This window comes from Cornus florida, unplaced genomic scaffold (assembly GCF_030987335.1).
Source record: "Cornus florida cultivar Cherokee Brave unplaced genomic scaffold, ASM3098733v1 CherokeeBrave_3.0.0_Hap2_Chr11, whole genome shotgun sequence".
NCBI lineage: Eukaryota > Viridiplantae > Streptophyta > Magnoliopsida > Cornales > Cornaceae > Cornus > Cornus florida.
Window position 1 is genome coordinate 59,982,522 of NW_026775581.1, and position 17,548 is coordinate 60,000,069.

Below are 17,548 nucleotides of genomic sequence, written 5' to 3' on the forward strand. Positions count from 1 at the left end.
TAACAATTTCCCAGCAGCGACCCATTTTGCTTGATTGAAAACAGCATCAAAAGTATGCTTTAGAACGTACTGCTGTCGGGGGTGGTCCCACTTTTCAGCAACTTGATCAGATTTGCAATCAGAGAGATACTTGAAAATGGTTAGAAATAATCTCTCTCCCCTGAATTATAGCGCCTTCAAAATAAAATTTGTTTCCAAAGATTCCAAGAGATAAAAAGTAATCCTCTGAACTCTGAATGCTTCCCCAAGAGGGCTAAAGGGATTTGAACAACTTAAGAGCATCTCCAATCCAATACTACGATGTCTGTCATTTTTTAAATATAGCAAAGGAATTTCAAAAGAGATTTTTCAATATAATGTTAAAATGCTTGCTAATTTTTAATTTTGCTAAAAGTTTTGTCAATTATAGCACAAGAAATATCTACTGCTATTTGAGAGAGAGAGAGAGAGAAAGGCGGGGTTCAGATTTGGCACACATATACATATATATATTTAAAAAAGATCATAAAAAATTTCACCAATGCTAGAGAGAAGAGTGCAGGGTGTTAGAGAGAAACAAAGATTAATCTCGCCGGAATCCATGGACGCCACGGTTGCCAATGAGGATGTCTGTGAAGCAGTAAACTGCTAGAGAGAGAGAGGAGTGTAGAGATGGCACTGGAGAGAAACATAAAAAATTTCATCGGAATCGAAATCCATGGTCGTTGATCGTTTTTATTTAGAGATTGTCTTTGTTCTGGCAAAGGCATTGAAAGATGATGCGAAGAGATGGAGAAAAGCTGAAAAGGTGGAGAGGATAAATTTGAAGTTGTCTGTTTGTGATAGGGTGATGAGTTGTCAACTTCTTATTGGTTATTGAGATTTCATTTGACACCATCAGAAATCCAGAAATCATTTTGTTTTATTATTATTTTTTTTTTTGTCCTTTTTTGACCAGATATTTTAAATTTTTGCTTCTTTTTAATTAAGTTTAATTTTAGTTCCTTTTAATGTCTACAACTTGACTTGAAATGTGCCTAATATTAATATTACTGATACAAATATGATGATGGGAATGGTAGTTGAAAAATAATGATGGTTGTGTCAAAAAATAGTATTTTGCACAAAATGTATCATTGTAGCAAAATTGCTAAAATGTAGTATTTTGACACTATAGTACTGTCAAAATATAGATTTGGCATCCATATTTAACAATTCTACGAGATGTGATATGATTGCATCGCGATGCCTAAGGACACGATCTAATAGATCGTTGTATCGAGTAGTTGGATCATAGTCTCTTACCATAAAAATGGCTGCATGCGCAGCAGCACCAACTATGAGAAATCCGCCAATCCACATGTGATGTGTGAACAATGACAGTTGTGTACCATAGTCAGTAGCTAGATATGGATAAGGGGGCATGGAATACATATGATGAGCTACAACAATGGTTGAAGATGCTCTAAGTAGGAGTAAAGTGAAAGCGGGAGGTTCAAAGCGGTAAAAGTAAAATTTATAATTATGACGGAACGAAATTCATTTAAAAAAGTTACCTATGAATAAAGTACCTTTCAAAGGTCTCTTCTTCTCTGATTTTTGAGTTGTAAATGATAGTGACGCAGTGTTCAGTGTTCATTGTATTAAGTTTGTAAAATCTTTGGTCTCATTGAATGAAATAAGAGTGGTTCCTCTTCCTTCGTAGAGGGTTTGTAGTGTGGTTTAATTTTAGAAGTTTAACAAAAAAATTAATTTTTTTTAATAGATTAGATATTCCATAAACTACCTAATTGGATATGAATTCATTAACAAATAATTCGTCAAGTTATCGGATCAAGTATATTCTTCATGGAATTAGGATCGAATTAGGCCTAACAGTTGTAGAGTTGTGGTAGGGAGATACGTTTTAGAGGGAGAGAGCTAAGCCCTATGGTTTAGAGAGGAGAAAAAATTGGGCCAACAAAAGTGCTAAAATATGTAATCTTTAGGGGTATCATGATTAGTAGAAAAGGGCATTTTCAAGTTTTCATACAAGTTTTTGGTTAAATAGCAATTTTTTACCAAATTTTAAAATATAGGGATTTATATAGAGAATGTTTTGTTTTGTTTTGTTTTTTTTTTTTCGGTCACATTTTTTATATAGCTCCCATATATAATTGGCAGGGATGGAATGATCCTGGAATATGTACAAATAATTTCTCTTGTAAGCTTTCTCGAAGATGTTTTTCTATATATATATATATATATATATATATATATATATATATAATGGGTGGTAAAATGGGTCATGACTCACCAATCCGTTCATATCGGCCCGTTTTAAAATGAATATGGGTAAACTATTTTAAAATATAAGTCAAAATAGGTGACCATATTCAACCCATTTTTACAGAGAGTTGAATATGAGTTACTCATTTTGACCCATAGTCACTCGTTATAAGAGACCTAATTTTACAACCTTTATTTGACTCAAATTTACCTCTTCTTTTTAAAAATTCTCTCACACGATCCCAAATTCTGTGATGTTTTCGATTTTCACCATTTTCCAATTTTCTGGAATTTTGTCGTTGTAGGGGCATTTTTATCTTTTCTCGTTTTGTGTACCGGACACCGTGGAGTGTGCCGGTTATGTCCGAGAGTTGATTGGGACCCGCTACCGGAACTGTTGCTTACGAAAATTTTAATTGGAACCATTTGCACCATAATCATTTTTATTTAATGCATTTTATGTGGTGGTAATTTAATATGTGTATGTGTATGTATATATATATGTGTGTGGTGTAAAATGAGGTTAAAAATAAAAGAAAAAGAAAAGAAAATTCTAGGTGGGGCCCACAACCATTTAAAGTGGTCTAGAGACCATTTGGTCACTCATTTCTTCTCATTCTCCCGTAGCTCTCTTTCTCTCACTCTTTTTCTGGATTTTTCTTTTTCTTTTAGGTTTCAATCTTCAATCCAAGATTTTTCCTTCATCCTTTGGAATTTTTAAATGAAGCTCACAATGAGACCTTCAAATCCATACCAGTAATTTCAGTTTTTGGCCACTCTAGAAAGTCCGAAAATTGAGACCCATTTTGAGGGTTTTTGCATCCTAAGAGGTAGGGGTTCTTAATCCACAACTTCTTACTCCTTTGTGAGATTTTCTATGTGTTTTGCTATATAGCATGCTCAATTGTGTTGAATATTTCTTTAAATCACTTAATTATGTATTTAAAGCATGCAGTTATGTGAATTAATTGATGTGGTATGTAAAAGCATGTTTAAGTGGTGAATCTCTATGCCTATTGTGTTTGATTTTGCTAATTGTGTTAATTGCTCCTTAATTGACTTGATTATGTATATGAAGCATGTGAGTATGTGTATTTAATTGAATTGTATGAAAGAGTATGCTTTATGTGCTAATTCTCCATCCCTATGATGCTTATTAACTTGCTAGAAACTTGTATGAAGAAGCATGTTAATTATGAAATAATAATTTTTTTTCCATTTCAATAGTATTGAAGGCATGAGATATACATGCATGTCATTGGGCATGAAGGAAGGGAAATGTTTTGAAATGAAAAAGGGGTTCTGAAAAAAAAAAAAAAAAAAAAAAAAAAAAAATTTGAGAAAAGAATTTTGTGAAAATCCGGACGCCAAGGGGGTACTGAGGGTCCGTGGCGTTAATGTAGTCTAGAGAGAATTAGGGAGATCGCCCCAGCATGGTTGAGCTATCTGGGCCCCAAATGACACCGCGGGGGTACCAAGGGTCAGGGACGGTAGCTAATCCTTCTCTCGTCGTTGAGGGGTTACCGAAGGGGGTTACATTAACGGTTTGAAAAGTGAAGAATGGAATTGTTTTTAAGTAAGGGGAGCGACATACATGGTATTGCATATCATGGCACGACATCGTTTATCATGAAATTGAAATTAATGTTGGATTCCTTTTCGGCATAGTATGATCTTTATTCCATATTTCTATTCATTGTGTGGATTCACGGGGTCACAAGAGGTGTGTCTTAGGCACCACCTACTTAGCAATTTGCTCACCCCTTAAATTTAATATTTTTTTCAGGACACGGATGGCAAGTGGCGGACGACGCTCCTCCACAGGGTTCGATGAGTTAGTAGATCATTTTGACATACTTTATAGCTATAATCTCATTTTATTATTATTTATTTATTTATTTATTATTACTTATTTTTTTTATAAACCCGGAATGACACGTATAATATGTATTGACGTAGGAAAGAATGGTGTTGTCCCTAGTTGACTTCGGGTTCGGTTAAGGACCCGGCTAACGGTTCGGACCTACGGGTTCAGGTCGTTACAAAATTGGTATCAGAGTAATGGTTCGAATACCATTAGGACGACAGGTAGAGGCCTGCCTAGGATTGCATGGGAAGTTGAATTGCATGTTTATATATTTATGTGCTAAGTGTTTAATTTTTTTAAAAAGCATACCTAATTGCTTACTTGCTTATCTGCTTAGGTGTTAATTACTTATTGAATTAAAGCATGCTTAAGTATTTAATGATAAGTGACAAAATTTATGAGATTAATTCCATGGTTAAATTTTTAATGCATACTAAAATGACAAGGTTCCATTAGGAGTCCTTTCCCTAGAGACTGGTAACGGTGATAGGGTTTGATCTTAGGTATCTTCCGGGATGGAAGTTCTCATTTTCTTGAACGGGCAAGAGTTTGTGTTGTGTTTTCTCGGTGTAGTGAGTGAACTTTTGGGATAATAGGTTAGTAGGGTATGGTGTGTGAGTCACGGGACCCTTTCATGTAAGCAAAATTGATTAGATGTCATAGGACGTAAAGTCGTATGTAGTGTATGGCTTGTAAGGTTCAGGTGTTGTATGGGTTGAACAAGGTTTGTATTTGGATTTTTATTTAGAAGTTTACTGATGTTAAGGTTGAGAGTTTGTCTTTTAGATTGCCGTTTTGGGAGTAAAAGTTGAGGTTGACTTTGAGTTGGTGATGAGATGAGTAGGTTGCACCTTTTGTTTTGATTTCCAGTGAGGAAGGCAGAAGCTTAATGTGATGTTGTTTGGTGACCATAGAGTGTTGGTCATAGATTGTGTTGAGCCAGGATGAGGAGTGACCTCTTGAGCTTGGTGGCCTGTTCTATTTAATTTCTTTGTTTTGTGGCCCTATGGGCGGGTGTGCGTGAGCGTGTGCAGGTGTCACTAGAAGGCTACCACACTGGGCTAGCTGCAGGCAGACAACTCAGATGAAATCGATGTGGACATTCCCTTGAGTTGTATGGTAGTTGTAGCGATTGGTTGGAAAATGATAGTGTTAGGGGCGTAGGAGTTGTATACCCTTTTGTTTGGTCGGATAAGTCAGTTGTAGGTATGACTTGAGTGTCCAGTTAGATACCAATGAGAGACCACTGTTTTGTAGTTGTCGTAGAGTGTAGTTTGTGTGGTTGACCGTTTGGCGTGGTGTCTGTTATCCCTCTTAGGGATTATTCCTGTAGCGTTGCCACGTAGGATTTTTATTTTCTTGTAACGGGTTGTTGACTATGGTGTCGGGTATCATGAGTAATGTGTGTGTTTAGTGCTAGGTTGGTATCACTTTTGAATGAGCAGTTGATTAATGGAGGCTCGTTGTCTCCAGGGGATTGGAGTTGTGTAGTTATTTTAGGAAGGATGATCATGGGGATATTAGTACTTGAGATTCCTGTATTAGAGAGTAAGTCAGTTTTGGGGTGACCTCAGTATTCGGGAAGAAAGTGGTGATTGATTACATCGTTGATGGTTTTAAGAAGACAGTTGGGTGTTGAGCATTTTGGATTTTTATGCTCATTTTTATTTTGAGAATTTATCGGCATGGCCTTGCCGTATGGATGTTCTTTTCAAGTGGTAAATAGTGGTCATTGTGGGAAGTACTGAGAGTGGTGCTCATTCTATTGTTGTGATGGTGTTATCTTAAGGATATTGAAAGAAGAATCGTTTGGCAGTGGCTTGATGGTCTCATGGGATGATAGGTTTGAACTGTTGTCTTAAATGAGTGGCAGTGAAGGTGTTATAGTATGATAATTAGTGTTGAGAAGTAGAACGGTTTAAGATGTGATTCAAATGTGATGTAGAGATTATGAGTTGTTTGTTGTATGTTGTTATGTAGGTGATAGGATTGTGTGCCAATTGAGGTGATTGTGGACAGTTTAGTCCTTAGAGCCAGTGACAGTGGTGTTGCCAAATAGCCATATTTTCTTTTGAAGAGTCAGGTCACAGGTCTTGTGTGCATGGTGATCGAGGCAGTGTCGCCTTTAAAGGGTAGAGGTGGAACAGGTGATCATGTGTCGTTGTATTTCATAGAGTTTCTCATTGGGAGATTTTTGGGTAGGATGGGACACGGTATCCAACGTGAAATGATGGTTCCTAGTGTTAGTACGTTGAGGGTGTTGGTGCTTTTATCTGATTGGTTTTGGTTAGCATAGTGTTACGGAGAAGTATTTGTGAGGTTTCTGTGTTGATTGTGTAGGACGGTCCGTTAGTGGCGAGGTCGCTTAGATTAGTGTTCGTGGTCTTGTATATGTTTCCAAGTTGGTTCTTCTCTTTGTGTATAAGGAGTTCAATTCATCTTAGGAGAGTTTGGGTGTCAATGGTTGGACGAACGATGAGTAGCGTGTGACAGGTTGTTGGGTGCATTTAGGTGTGAGTTGTCGGACTTTTGTGAGGGTGGGGTTTGTTACCCTTTCCGTTTATTCTGGTCTGGCGAGGACGTCATTTGTTGTGTGTCTTGTCCTCCATCTAGAAGTTGTGTGCGTCCGTGGGTGGACGGACCTATGTGTAGTTTTTTATGTTGTTAGGGTTCAACGGTAGAAGCTCTGATTAAAAGGGGTCGACTCACTCCCTCGGAGGGAGGTGGAGTCTTGGGTTTCTGTAGTGCCCGTTTTGAGTGTGGTTTTGCATGGTGGTGTGTGAGGCACGAGCTGTCTAATAGGGATTGTATGTTTTCGGTATCAGATACTAGTGGCGGCGGCAAGGAATTTGTCATGAATGAAATATTGAGGATGATTAGGTGATGTGATGTGACTCATATATTTAGATGTTTTTATAGGTGATTGATTCTAGCAATGTCTTGGGGACAGGTGTTGGTATTGTTGAATGTTATGCAGTTAGAGAATGATTATGGGATTCCATTGAGGATAATAGGAATAATTGATTCTGTTTTTGAGATCTTAGGTATTAAATAGTTGTATTGTGTGTTTTGACGAGGTCAGAATTGAATCGAATGATGTTTTGAAGTTATTTACCAGGTATGGGTATTATAAGAAGATTAGAGAGCTTTGATGTTGGTCGATGATTGAAACATTTAGTGCTGTGTTGTTTTTGTTTATTATGATTATGTGATTGAGATATGATTGGGATTTTAAAGATAGGTATATGATTGTATAGTTATTGAGGTTGTGTATAGCAATGGATGGATAGTGAGTGGATCTTATAGTTGTTTTGTGGATTGTGTGAGACTGTGTTTGAGGTTTGGACCTGAGGACAGGAACGACGTCTGTGTTGAGATCGGATCAATGATGAGAGTGGCCTGGCCAACCATTTCTCCTGAATCAATCCCTCTTTAACACGATGTCAGGTCAAAGGTCAATGGTTGTTTCAAGTTGTCATAAATAGTGAAAGTATGGTGTTGGGTGTTGTGTCAGTGTGAGGGTGTGGATTCAGGAAGTTGTCTCGGGTGACGAAGTGTGTTAGGTGGAACCAAGTCCAATCCGCTTGATTATTAAAGATCTGGTTTTGAGGATTTGAGTCCTGGGCACAAGAGGGTACGCTCTATCGATTTGGTGGCTTATGATTGTATAATTGTTAGGAGATTCATCATTTAGTCATCTTGAGGTTGATCAGTATAATAATTGCCGGTTGGTGTGTGTGATACCCCTCGATTCTAGAGCCACGGGTGATCAAGTCCGAGCACAGATCCGAGGGATATCAGACAATTAATATGTAACCAAGCAAGAATAAAACTGAATTAAGAATAAAATAATAATGCGCTGAAAGAAATTAAAATGAAAATCCTCGAACCTTAAATAATAAATTAATAACATTTAAATCCGTCAAATCTGTACAACTCGGGAATCCATCTAGTGGACCCCTAATAATTCCAACTGGTAAAACATTTACAGAATCAAAATCCAAAACCAAAATCAGAAAGAATATCCTATGTAGTCGGAAGAGTGAGTGACTGTATCTGCATCACCACGATCAAACCCTAAGTCTGGTACCCACGAACACCTGAAAAATAGGACTGGGTCAGGCCCACATGCAAGTTCCAATCTACTACAATCCGTACATAAACCTGATACGCAGATACTTCCTAGATAGCTCGGTAATATCTACAATAGTCCATATATATATATACACACTATAGGATGCTCACTAGCCTATAACATAGTTCAGCCAGAGTAGAAGGTGACCTATAAAACACGCTTTTCAGCGGCCAAGTACCTAGACCTACCAGGGAACATTAGCTATATCTAGCTACTCAACCTTTGCAATATACACACCCTAACTGTGATCAGGAGACTCAAGTTCGTATCACGGTACCATAAATATATATATAAATTCCTTCCTAAATGCAGAAAGATAAAACAAACATCCGTTATGTCGTTCAACTGTTTTAGTTGACAGGACATGTATCCATGTAGGAGTTAACTATTTTAGTTAATCCATTCCGTATGTATGAAGGGGTAGGACTTAGCTTTTTAATCTAATCCCTCCCTAATATGTCACCGTCCCATACCGGTGCATATAATGCAAATGATCCTTGAATGATGCAACATTTTAAGCAGTTCATCAAATCATATCCACGTAATCCAAATAGTTGATATACATCATTTAAACAGTTCATCAACTAGCAATCCAGAATCCATCCACGTAACTAATCAAGACAAGGTTTATAGTTCACCAAGTTAAAATCCAGCATCCATTTATGTATTTGACAGAAAATATATATATAGTTATTTCTTCAATTAATTCCAGGCCAACATCCAATTAAATTAACAGAACCCAAATATTAGTTCAGAAATTTAAGTCCAAACTATAACCCAAGTAATTGTAAAATAGTGCTTAATATCACAGTAATTACTATCCAAGCTCAAATCCATATATCGCAGAAAAAGAATTTGTATTTCATTAATTAATATCCAAGGTATGCATAGATCAACCATGATATATAAATGATCCTAGCATGCTACCATAATAAAATTTATAAAGATATATATACTCCGTTAAACTGCTGAAATTAAACTGGGCAATTAAACCTATTCCTTCCATTAACAGCCACCGTTGAACTTTCCTACGGTTAAATCCATGAATATAAAAACATTAATTTATCAAGTGTGGCTCCAATATAGCCCAATATCATGTTTAAAGTCCATGCTACCATCCGTTAAAATTTTAAAACAAGACTTAGCAACTTAGTCCTTCCGATCCGTTAGCAGCGTACAAAGTCGCTTATTTTTACACTGTTTATTCCATTTGCCTTATGAACCAAATCATACACGTAGATGGTTTAACATCCCTTGAAATTACTTTTAGAATTTTCATTCCAGTCCCTGAAACCATTTAAAATCCCAAACATGGCCCAAAAGTGCCCAGACAAATTCCAGAACGCACCCAAACAAGACCCAACCAAAGGAGCCTGCTCTAAAAATCAAGAGCAGGCTCTTTTTACCTTAGAGCCGGCTCCCTAACCCCTTGGAGCCGGCTCTATGAAGGGGGGAGCCGGCTCCCACCTTCTGGAGCCGCCTCTCTCCTCCTTTGAGCCTTCTCCTCTGCTCCAACTTCCTTTCTGCTTCGTCCGGTTACCTTCTGTGTTTCCGGCGACGTCCAATATCCTATTCCAGACTTCTTAAGATTATTAGAGGTCAATTAAAGTTCTTAAACCCCTAGAGACTCCTCTTATTCCAGTGTGAACCGATTGACAAATAACTTAAACTACACACAATAATTTATGCAAGGAAAACCAAATTCAGTTTAACTAAGCATACGAACAGTTTAAAGTCTGAAACATATATCAACAATTCGTTTTAAAGTTTTCAGTGTTAAATTGTAGTCCAAACCATCCTAGAAACTCCTTACAAATAAATTTACAGAAGTTTAAAACCATACTTAACACAGTTTTATGCAAGAACCAAATTTCAGTGATCTAAACCATAAACAGATTACAGTCTGATACATTATACGTCAATCATGAATTTTTTTAAAAGTTTAATTAGTCCCTGGAGACTATAAAGAATGCACAGAACACAAGTTTACAGGAAGGAGAGAAGGAAACTTGCCTCTAGGTTTCAGTTGTAAACCTTCAACCTTCGTCTGCAAATTCCGGCAAACCTAATACATTCCCTTCCTCCTTTGGTCACTGCCCCTTTTTCCTCTGTTTTGCCTTCTCAAAACTAATACGTGCATAGGGTTTTCTAACCCTAGCAGACTTATTTTGTTCAATATATATAGGCCTTCATTCTATATTTAACATACTTTTAATTTCGACTAATTTACAAGTCGGCTAAATACTCCCTATAAAAGAAAACCCTAACCCTAATCTATATCCACGACTATTTAAAAAATTAAATAAATAATTGACAAATAAATTATATAAACTAACCAACAATACACGTCAATTAAATCATACAAATAAAATAATGAAATTAAATCACACACAAATAATTCAACTATTAAATTAAATACACATAAATAGTAATTAAGCAATTAAGCAAATACACATAAAATAAATTCCCCAAATAAAACAATCAATTCAAACAACTAAGTCATATAATCAAATAAAAATGAAATAAAAACCAAAATGCAAAATTAAATTTCCATTTTGTCCTTTTGAAAACTAGGGGTATTACAGTGTGGTTGGTGGTCATTGTATGATTATGTAGTCGTATAGCCATATGTTGGATGGCAAGTGTTGGTTTGACTGAGAGGTGTAGGTCTGAGTTTGAGTCTGATTGTGTGGTGGATAGGGTTCCTTGTCTGGGACTCGTGTGTCCTTTAAAGGGATGGGTTGAGATAGGATGTTGTCATGTTCAGGGGTCTTACGACCATTCTTCTTTTGTGCCTTGTGTAGTAGTGTAGCGGGGACCAATGTTGGTTTTAAGTCGAGTGTAGAATTCAGTGGGTTGTGTATGATGTTGTGAGTGATGAGTACCTTTATAAGGTAGTGATCATTGGGTTTTCTGGCGGCAGAGTGTGATTGCCTGTTGGCGCCGGTGTCAAAGGCAATATGGTTGTTGAGTTCTTAGTCTCGGGGTTTTGTGAGGTGTTCTCGGAAAGTGTGTGGTTGTGAGCCTCCTTCTTTTAAGGAGGGTAGATTTCGAGGACGAAATCTCTTTAAGAAGGTAGATTGTGATGTTTTCGATTTTCACCATTTTCTAATTTTCTGGAATTTTGTCGTTGTAGGGGTATTTTTGTCTTTTATTGTTTTTTTGTACCGGACACCGTGGAGTGTGCCGGTTATGTGCGAGAGTTGATTGGGGCATTTTATTGAATCCAGGACTCTTTGAAATGTAAGGGTGGTCATTTTTGCATTTTTCTGTTTTTCGCGCCGGACGGTTCCTTGTGGGACCCGCTACCGGAACTGTTACTTATGGGGATTTTAGTTGGAACCATTTGCACCATAATCATTTTTATTTAATGCATTTTATGTGGTGGTAATTTAATATGTGTATGTGTATATATATATGTGTGTGGTGTAAAATGAGGTTAAAAATAAAAGAAAAAGAAAATAAAATTCTAGGTGGGCCCACAACCATTTAAAGTGGTCTAGAGACCACTTGGTCACTCATTTTTTCTCATTCTCCCGTAGCTCTTTTTCTCTCCCTCTTCTTCTGGATTTTTCTTTTTCTTTTAGGTTTTAATCTTCAATCTAAGATTTCTCTTTCATCTTTTGGAATTTTTGAGTGCCGTTTGCGGCAAAATGAAGCTCACAACGAGACCTTCAAATCTATACCAGCAATTTCAGCTTTTGGCCACTCTAAGAAGTCCGAAAATTGAGATCCATTTTGAGAGTTTTTGCATCCTAAGAGGTATGGGTTCTTAATCTACAATTTCTTGCTCCTTTGTGAGATTTTCTATGTGTTTTGCTATATAGCATACTCAATTGTGTTGAATATTTCTTTAAATGACTTAATTATGTATTTAAAGTATGTAATTATGTGAATTAATTGATGTGGTATGTAAAAGCATGTTTAAGTGGTGAACTTTTATGCCTATTGTGTTTGATTTTGCTAAATTGTGTTAATTGCTCCTTAATTGACTTGATTGTATATATGAAGCATGTGAGTATGTGTATTTAATTGAATTGTATGAAAGAGCATGCTTTATGTGCTAATTCTCCATGCCTATGATGCTTATTAACTTGCTAGAAATTTGTATGAAGAAGCATGTTAATTATGAAATAATAATTTTTTTTTTCTATTTCTGTAGTATTGAAGGCATGAGATGTACATGCATGTCATTGAGTATGAAGGAAGGGAAATGTTTTGAAATGAAAAAGGGGTTTTGGAAAATAAATAAATAAATAAATAAAATTTGAGAAAAGAATTTTGTGAAAACTAGGATGCCAAAGGGGTACTGAGGGTCCGTGGCGTTAATCTAGTCTAGAGAAAATTAGGGGAATCGCCCTAGCGTAGTTGAGCTATCTGGGCCCCAAATGACGCCGCGGGGGTACCAAGGGTCATGGACAAAAGCCAATCATTCTCTCGTTGCTGAGGGGTTATCGAAGAGGGTTACATTAACGGTTTGAAAAGTGAAGAATGGAAGTGTTTTTAAGTAAAAGGGTGACATACATGGCATTGCATATCATGGCACGGCATCGCATATCATGAAACTGAAATTAATGTTGTATTCCTTTCCGGCAAAAGATGATCCCTATTCCCTATTTCTATTCATTGTGTGGATTCACGGGGTCACAAGAGATGTGTCTTAGGCACCACCTACTGAGCAATTTGCTCACCCCTTATATTTAATTTTTTTTCAGGACACGGATGACAAGTGGCGGATGACGCTCCTCCACAGGGTTCGATGGGTTAGTAGACCGTTTCTCATTTTATTATTATTTATTTATTATTACTTATTTTTTTTATAAACCCGGAATGACACTTATAATATGTATTGACGTAGGAAAAAAATAGTGTTGTCCTTAGTTGACCTCGGGTTCGGTTAAGGATCCAGCTAACGGTTCGGACCTACGGGTTCGGGTCATTACAAATTCTCTCTCTTTAATATTCTCTCTGCATCATGGACTCCTCGTGTATGTAATATTACGGCTCGAAAAAAACTTATGTTTACATCTGTATTTCGAAATAGGACGACCTGATTTATTCTATAAAAACTTAATAGATTATTTCATATTATATATATATATATATATATATAATATCCTACTTTTATACATGTTTAGTCACAAAATAAAATAAAGAATTTTCAAAATAAATTAGAAGATTTACAATTATCCATATATATTTTTACAAGCTTTCATCCATCTAGTATAACATTTGTTTTTCTTCGCTAAAACGGGTTGTGGGTCATGACGGGTTAATCGGACTCATTTTTATCCAAATCATATTTAACCTATTAAAACGGATTGAATATGAGTCACAATCCATACTCGACCCATCATATTTAACCATGACTAAACCTGACCCGTCCTGTCCATTTGCCATTCATAATATATATATATATATGTATATATATGTTTGTGTGTGTGCGCGCGTGTGTATTTTGCATAACATGCGACCTGGGCCATGTTTTCTCCTCCAAGCTTCCTCGAAGATGCTTTTCCGCTGGGTGGTTTCCTAGTTCACATTACTTTTTCCAATGGCTTGACTTTCATAGAAGATGCTTAATCACATTTCTTCCGCAGTTGTGGGGCTGTACATTTTTAAAATTAATATACTTTACTTTACCTTTCAAAATTACAAAAAACTGACCCTCTTCGCTTCCTTTACGCATTTCTCTTCTTCACATATTAAGGGTGAAAGTCAAGCCATTGGAAAAAGTATGATGTCACGGTATATTAAAAACTTTCCGAATTAAAAAAAAAAAAAAAAAAATGTATGATGGCACGGTCCTGGACCAAGTACAAATAATTTCCCTTGCATGCTTCCTCGAAGTTGTTTTTGTGTGAATATATATCTATATATATATATATATGCATGTACATGCAATTGGCGATACTGGGCCATGTTTTTCCCCCAAGCTTCGTCGAGGATTCTTATCCGCTGGTGGTTTACTCGTTCACATTACTTTTTCCAATGGCTCGACTTTCATCGAAGTTGCTTAATCGCATTTCTTCCTCATTTGTGGGGCTCTACAGTTTTACAATAAATACAGTTAAACTTTCAAAAACACACTCGCCCTACTAGCTTGTTTCTATTCTCCACATTTTTGTTACTGTATCACACTGTCCTTGTCCCCCCTCTGCCACTAGAAAATGGTTTGCAAAACTCAATGTTGGAAAAAGTAGAAGGAAAATCTTTTGCATTTTTTATAATCCATTTGTATCAATAATTCCAAGTACTAGTAGTATTCCTTCCATCTCCCCTATGTCGTTAGCGGTCGTGCCACATGGGGTGGCGAGGGCATGCGGTGGGACGATTGATATGGCAATGAACGCAACGACTTCTGGAGAAGACACAATCATAGGTATCAACATGGTGGCACAAGCAGACGAAATACCGAGCAGTACCATGGATCCTCAATTGTACAGAGCCATAACAATTGGGATCCTAATTATGGGTTACTATTAGTACAATCAAACATTTCTTCCATTCAGCAGCAACTGAGCCCACAAGGGAACACGGTTCTTCACCTCGCCGCTAGTTTAGGCCATCACCACCTTGTGGAACCCATCCTCGTGGACTATCCAGAACCGTTCAGGGCTACAAATTCGACAGGCGACATTCCCCTTCATTTGGCTGCAGCTTCCGGGAATCTATCTACACTCAACTCTCTGCTTCGTCAAGCCAAACAGCTCGGAATTTTTAGTCCCTAGGCCCTCGTGTATGGAAATTCGGAGGAGAATACTGCATTACATGCGGCCATGAAACATCATCACTACGATTCGGCTATGGTCTTAGTTAAGCAGAACCCACAAGCGTCCACGCTTCCAAATGGCGAAAACATGTCTTCCCTGTTTATGGCTGCCGAAGCAGGGCAACTGGAGCTTGTTAAGGCAATGATGCAAAATGGATTAGTTGACATACAAACTGTGGAAGGCCAGTCAGTTGTGCACGCTGCCATCAAAGCAAGAAACTTGGGTATGTATTGGTAGCCACTATTATTATTATTATTTAATTTTCTTCTCTAGTTAGGAGAAAGTCTACAATACCCAGAGTATTTATCACGTAGTATCTCCAACCAATTATTTCTCATGTATTAAGACAAAATGATTGTTTCTAGACTGTCCATTGGCCAGATAGTCATACCTTCATTGAAAACTCCTCATTTCTCGTTTATCTTGTATCAAGACAAAATGACTATTTCTATGATTCTCCATTAGCGGGAGGCACCACGGTGTAAATCTCGCCGGGGCATTACTTAACTTATCTTTACCTATTAAAATACCAGATGTCCTAAAGGCTTTGTTGGAGCGGCAATCAACGTACTTTTGTGTATATGATGGAAATGGGAGGTCTCCTCTGTCCTATGCATCATCAATAGGTTACTTTGAAGGCGTTTGCTACTTCTTGGGCAGAAGTGGTTATGAAGCTGCTACATACAGAAGAGACCGGGGCGACGATGGCTCATTTCCCATCCATTGGGCATCCAAGATAGGCCATGTCAATATTATACAAGAGTTTCTCAAACTTCGGCCTGATTCGAAGGAGTTGCTGGACTATAACGGTCAGAATATTCTTCATGTGGCTGCCATGAATGGGAGAGTCGATGTAGTCTCTTATGTGCTTAAGAAGCCCGAGCTTGCAGTGCTCATCAATCAAATAGATATGAAAAAGGGAAACACTCCATTGCATTTGGCCAGCAAAGGGGAGCAAGCTCGGGTTGTGCATATCCTGACGTGGGACAAGAGAGTTAACTTGGAGATCAGAAATGATAAAGGCTTAACTGCTCTAGATGTTGCAGCCAAGCATGGATATTGGACAACCACATTTCAAAAGGTATGTGTTGTAGCCTTGTAGGAAGTCAAATTCTTGCTACATCTATATCTGAATTTTTCTTTCATCACTAACTGTTACATGATGATACTTTGCAGCGGTTGACATGGTTAGCCCTTAGATATGCTGGTGCGACACAAACACATAAGCGGAACACTAGTCAAGGAATACAAAATTTCTATTACACTGCCAGGGTCAACACTCTTTTGTTGGTGGCGACACTAATAGCCACCGTGACCTTTGCTGCCGGTTTTACCATGCCAGGTGGGTATAATAGTTCGGATGATCATCCATACAAAGGCATGGCAACGCTGGTCAAAAAGCGTATGTTTCATATTTTCGTGTTAAGCAACACCATTGCAATGTATACTTCCATTATCGTAGCCGTTCTTCTTGTTTGGGCAATGCTGAATGATCTACATTTGAGCCTTTGTTCCGTCAAATTGTCGATTCCATTGCTGGGAATCTCTCTTTCAATGGTCTCCTTGGCATTCATGGCAGCCATTTCTCTGGTAGTGAGTGACGTAACTTGGCTCGCCATTGTTGTGCTAATCATAGGTTCACTCTCCCTCCTCGGTCTTTGGATGGTATTTCTTCCACTTTCCTTCCCCAATTCCTTGACACATCGTGTCTCTCTATACATCCTCCGCTATCCACTTTATCTTTTGATATTAGCAACTGAAAAAAGGAAAAAGTGAAGATGATGATGCAGATCAGAAATTTCCAACTTTTAATTTGAATGCTGTTCGCTTTGTAGTAGTGTTTTCTAAAAGTAAAAAATACCTCTAAGGCCTTCTCCAACTAATAAATTATTATATATGAGCATGTAGCTAGTCAGAGCTTGGATTTTGTATTCTGTACTTGCTTCAGTTTTTCAAATGAGTGGTTTGCTGGTTTTATTCGTCCCTTCGTACTTTTTAGACTTTTGTTTGGGCTTTGTTTCCATTTGTGCTTTGTTGGGCTTGTACACTCTTTTATTCTTCTAATAAATTTTTAATTACTAAAAAATTGTGATCAAGAATTTGAATGGCTCCCACTCTCTATGGCTGAGCGTTTATTGCTGACATCCAGTTCTAAATATATATATATATTCATAAATGACAGAGGCTCTTTCTATATTTTGAACGCTTAAAATTCAATTAAATTTTAAGTGAAAAAAAAATGTCATTTAGTACAACCCTACAAAAAAATGCCAGTCAAGAAATTTTGCTTCTGTTTGGTTTCTCAGAAACTGAAGGAAAGGTCAAGTTAAAGAGACAATGGGAAAGAAATTTCAAATCTTTTCTTTAAATTTTTCACCATGGAATCTATGGTTTGATATGAACTGAGAATTTATAGAATTTTCACTAAACTTGAATTCATTTAATAATTCATCATACCCCCAATTTGGCATGATGTGAATTTTTTAAGCAGCACCATTGAAAAAAAAATTAAAAAAATAAAAATCA

General features: G+C 37.2%; 1 protein-coding gene across 1 annotated transcript; it reads left to right on the top strand.

Annotated features, from left to right (window-relative positions):
- Positions 1–2,963: 2,963 nt before the first annotated feature.
- Positions 2,964–16,949, top strand: LOC132285656 (protein ACCELERATED CELL DEATH 6-like). The gene is made up of 5 exons (XM_059787850.1): positions 2,964–3,077; positions 11,887–12,011; positions 12,965–15,245; positions 15,556–16,103; positions 16,199–16,949. Exons 3-5 carry the CDS (start codon positions 15,029–15,031, stop codon positions 16,796–16,798), a joined length of 1,365 nt encoding a protein of 454 aa, XP_059643833.1. The 5' UTR covers positions 2,964–3,077; positions 11,887–12,011; positions 12,965–15,028; the 3' UTR covers positions 16,799–16,949.
- Positions 16,950–17,548: the final 599 nt, after the last annotated feature.

Bases quoted from the DNA above. Each gene is read 5' to 3' on its own strand.
- LOC132285656 (XM_059787850.1), top strand. From the start codon at position 15,029: ATGAAACATCATCACTACGATTCGGCTATGGTCTTAGTTAAGCAGAAC. The intron at 15,246-15,555 runs GTATGTATTGGT...TTAAAATACCAG, and splicing joins CATCAAAGCAAGAAACTTGG to ATGTCCTAAAGGCTTTGTTG. The intron at 16,104-16,198 runs GTATGTGTTGTA...GATACTTTGCAG, and splicing joins GGACAACCACATTTCAAAAG to CGGTTGACATGGTTAGCCCT.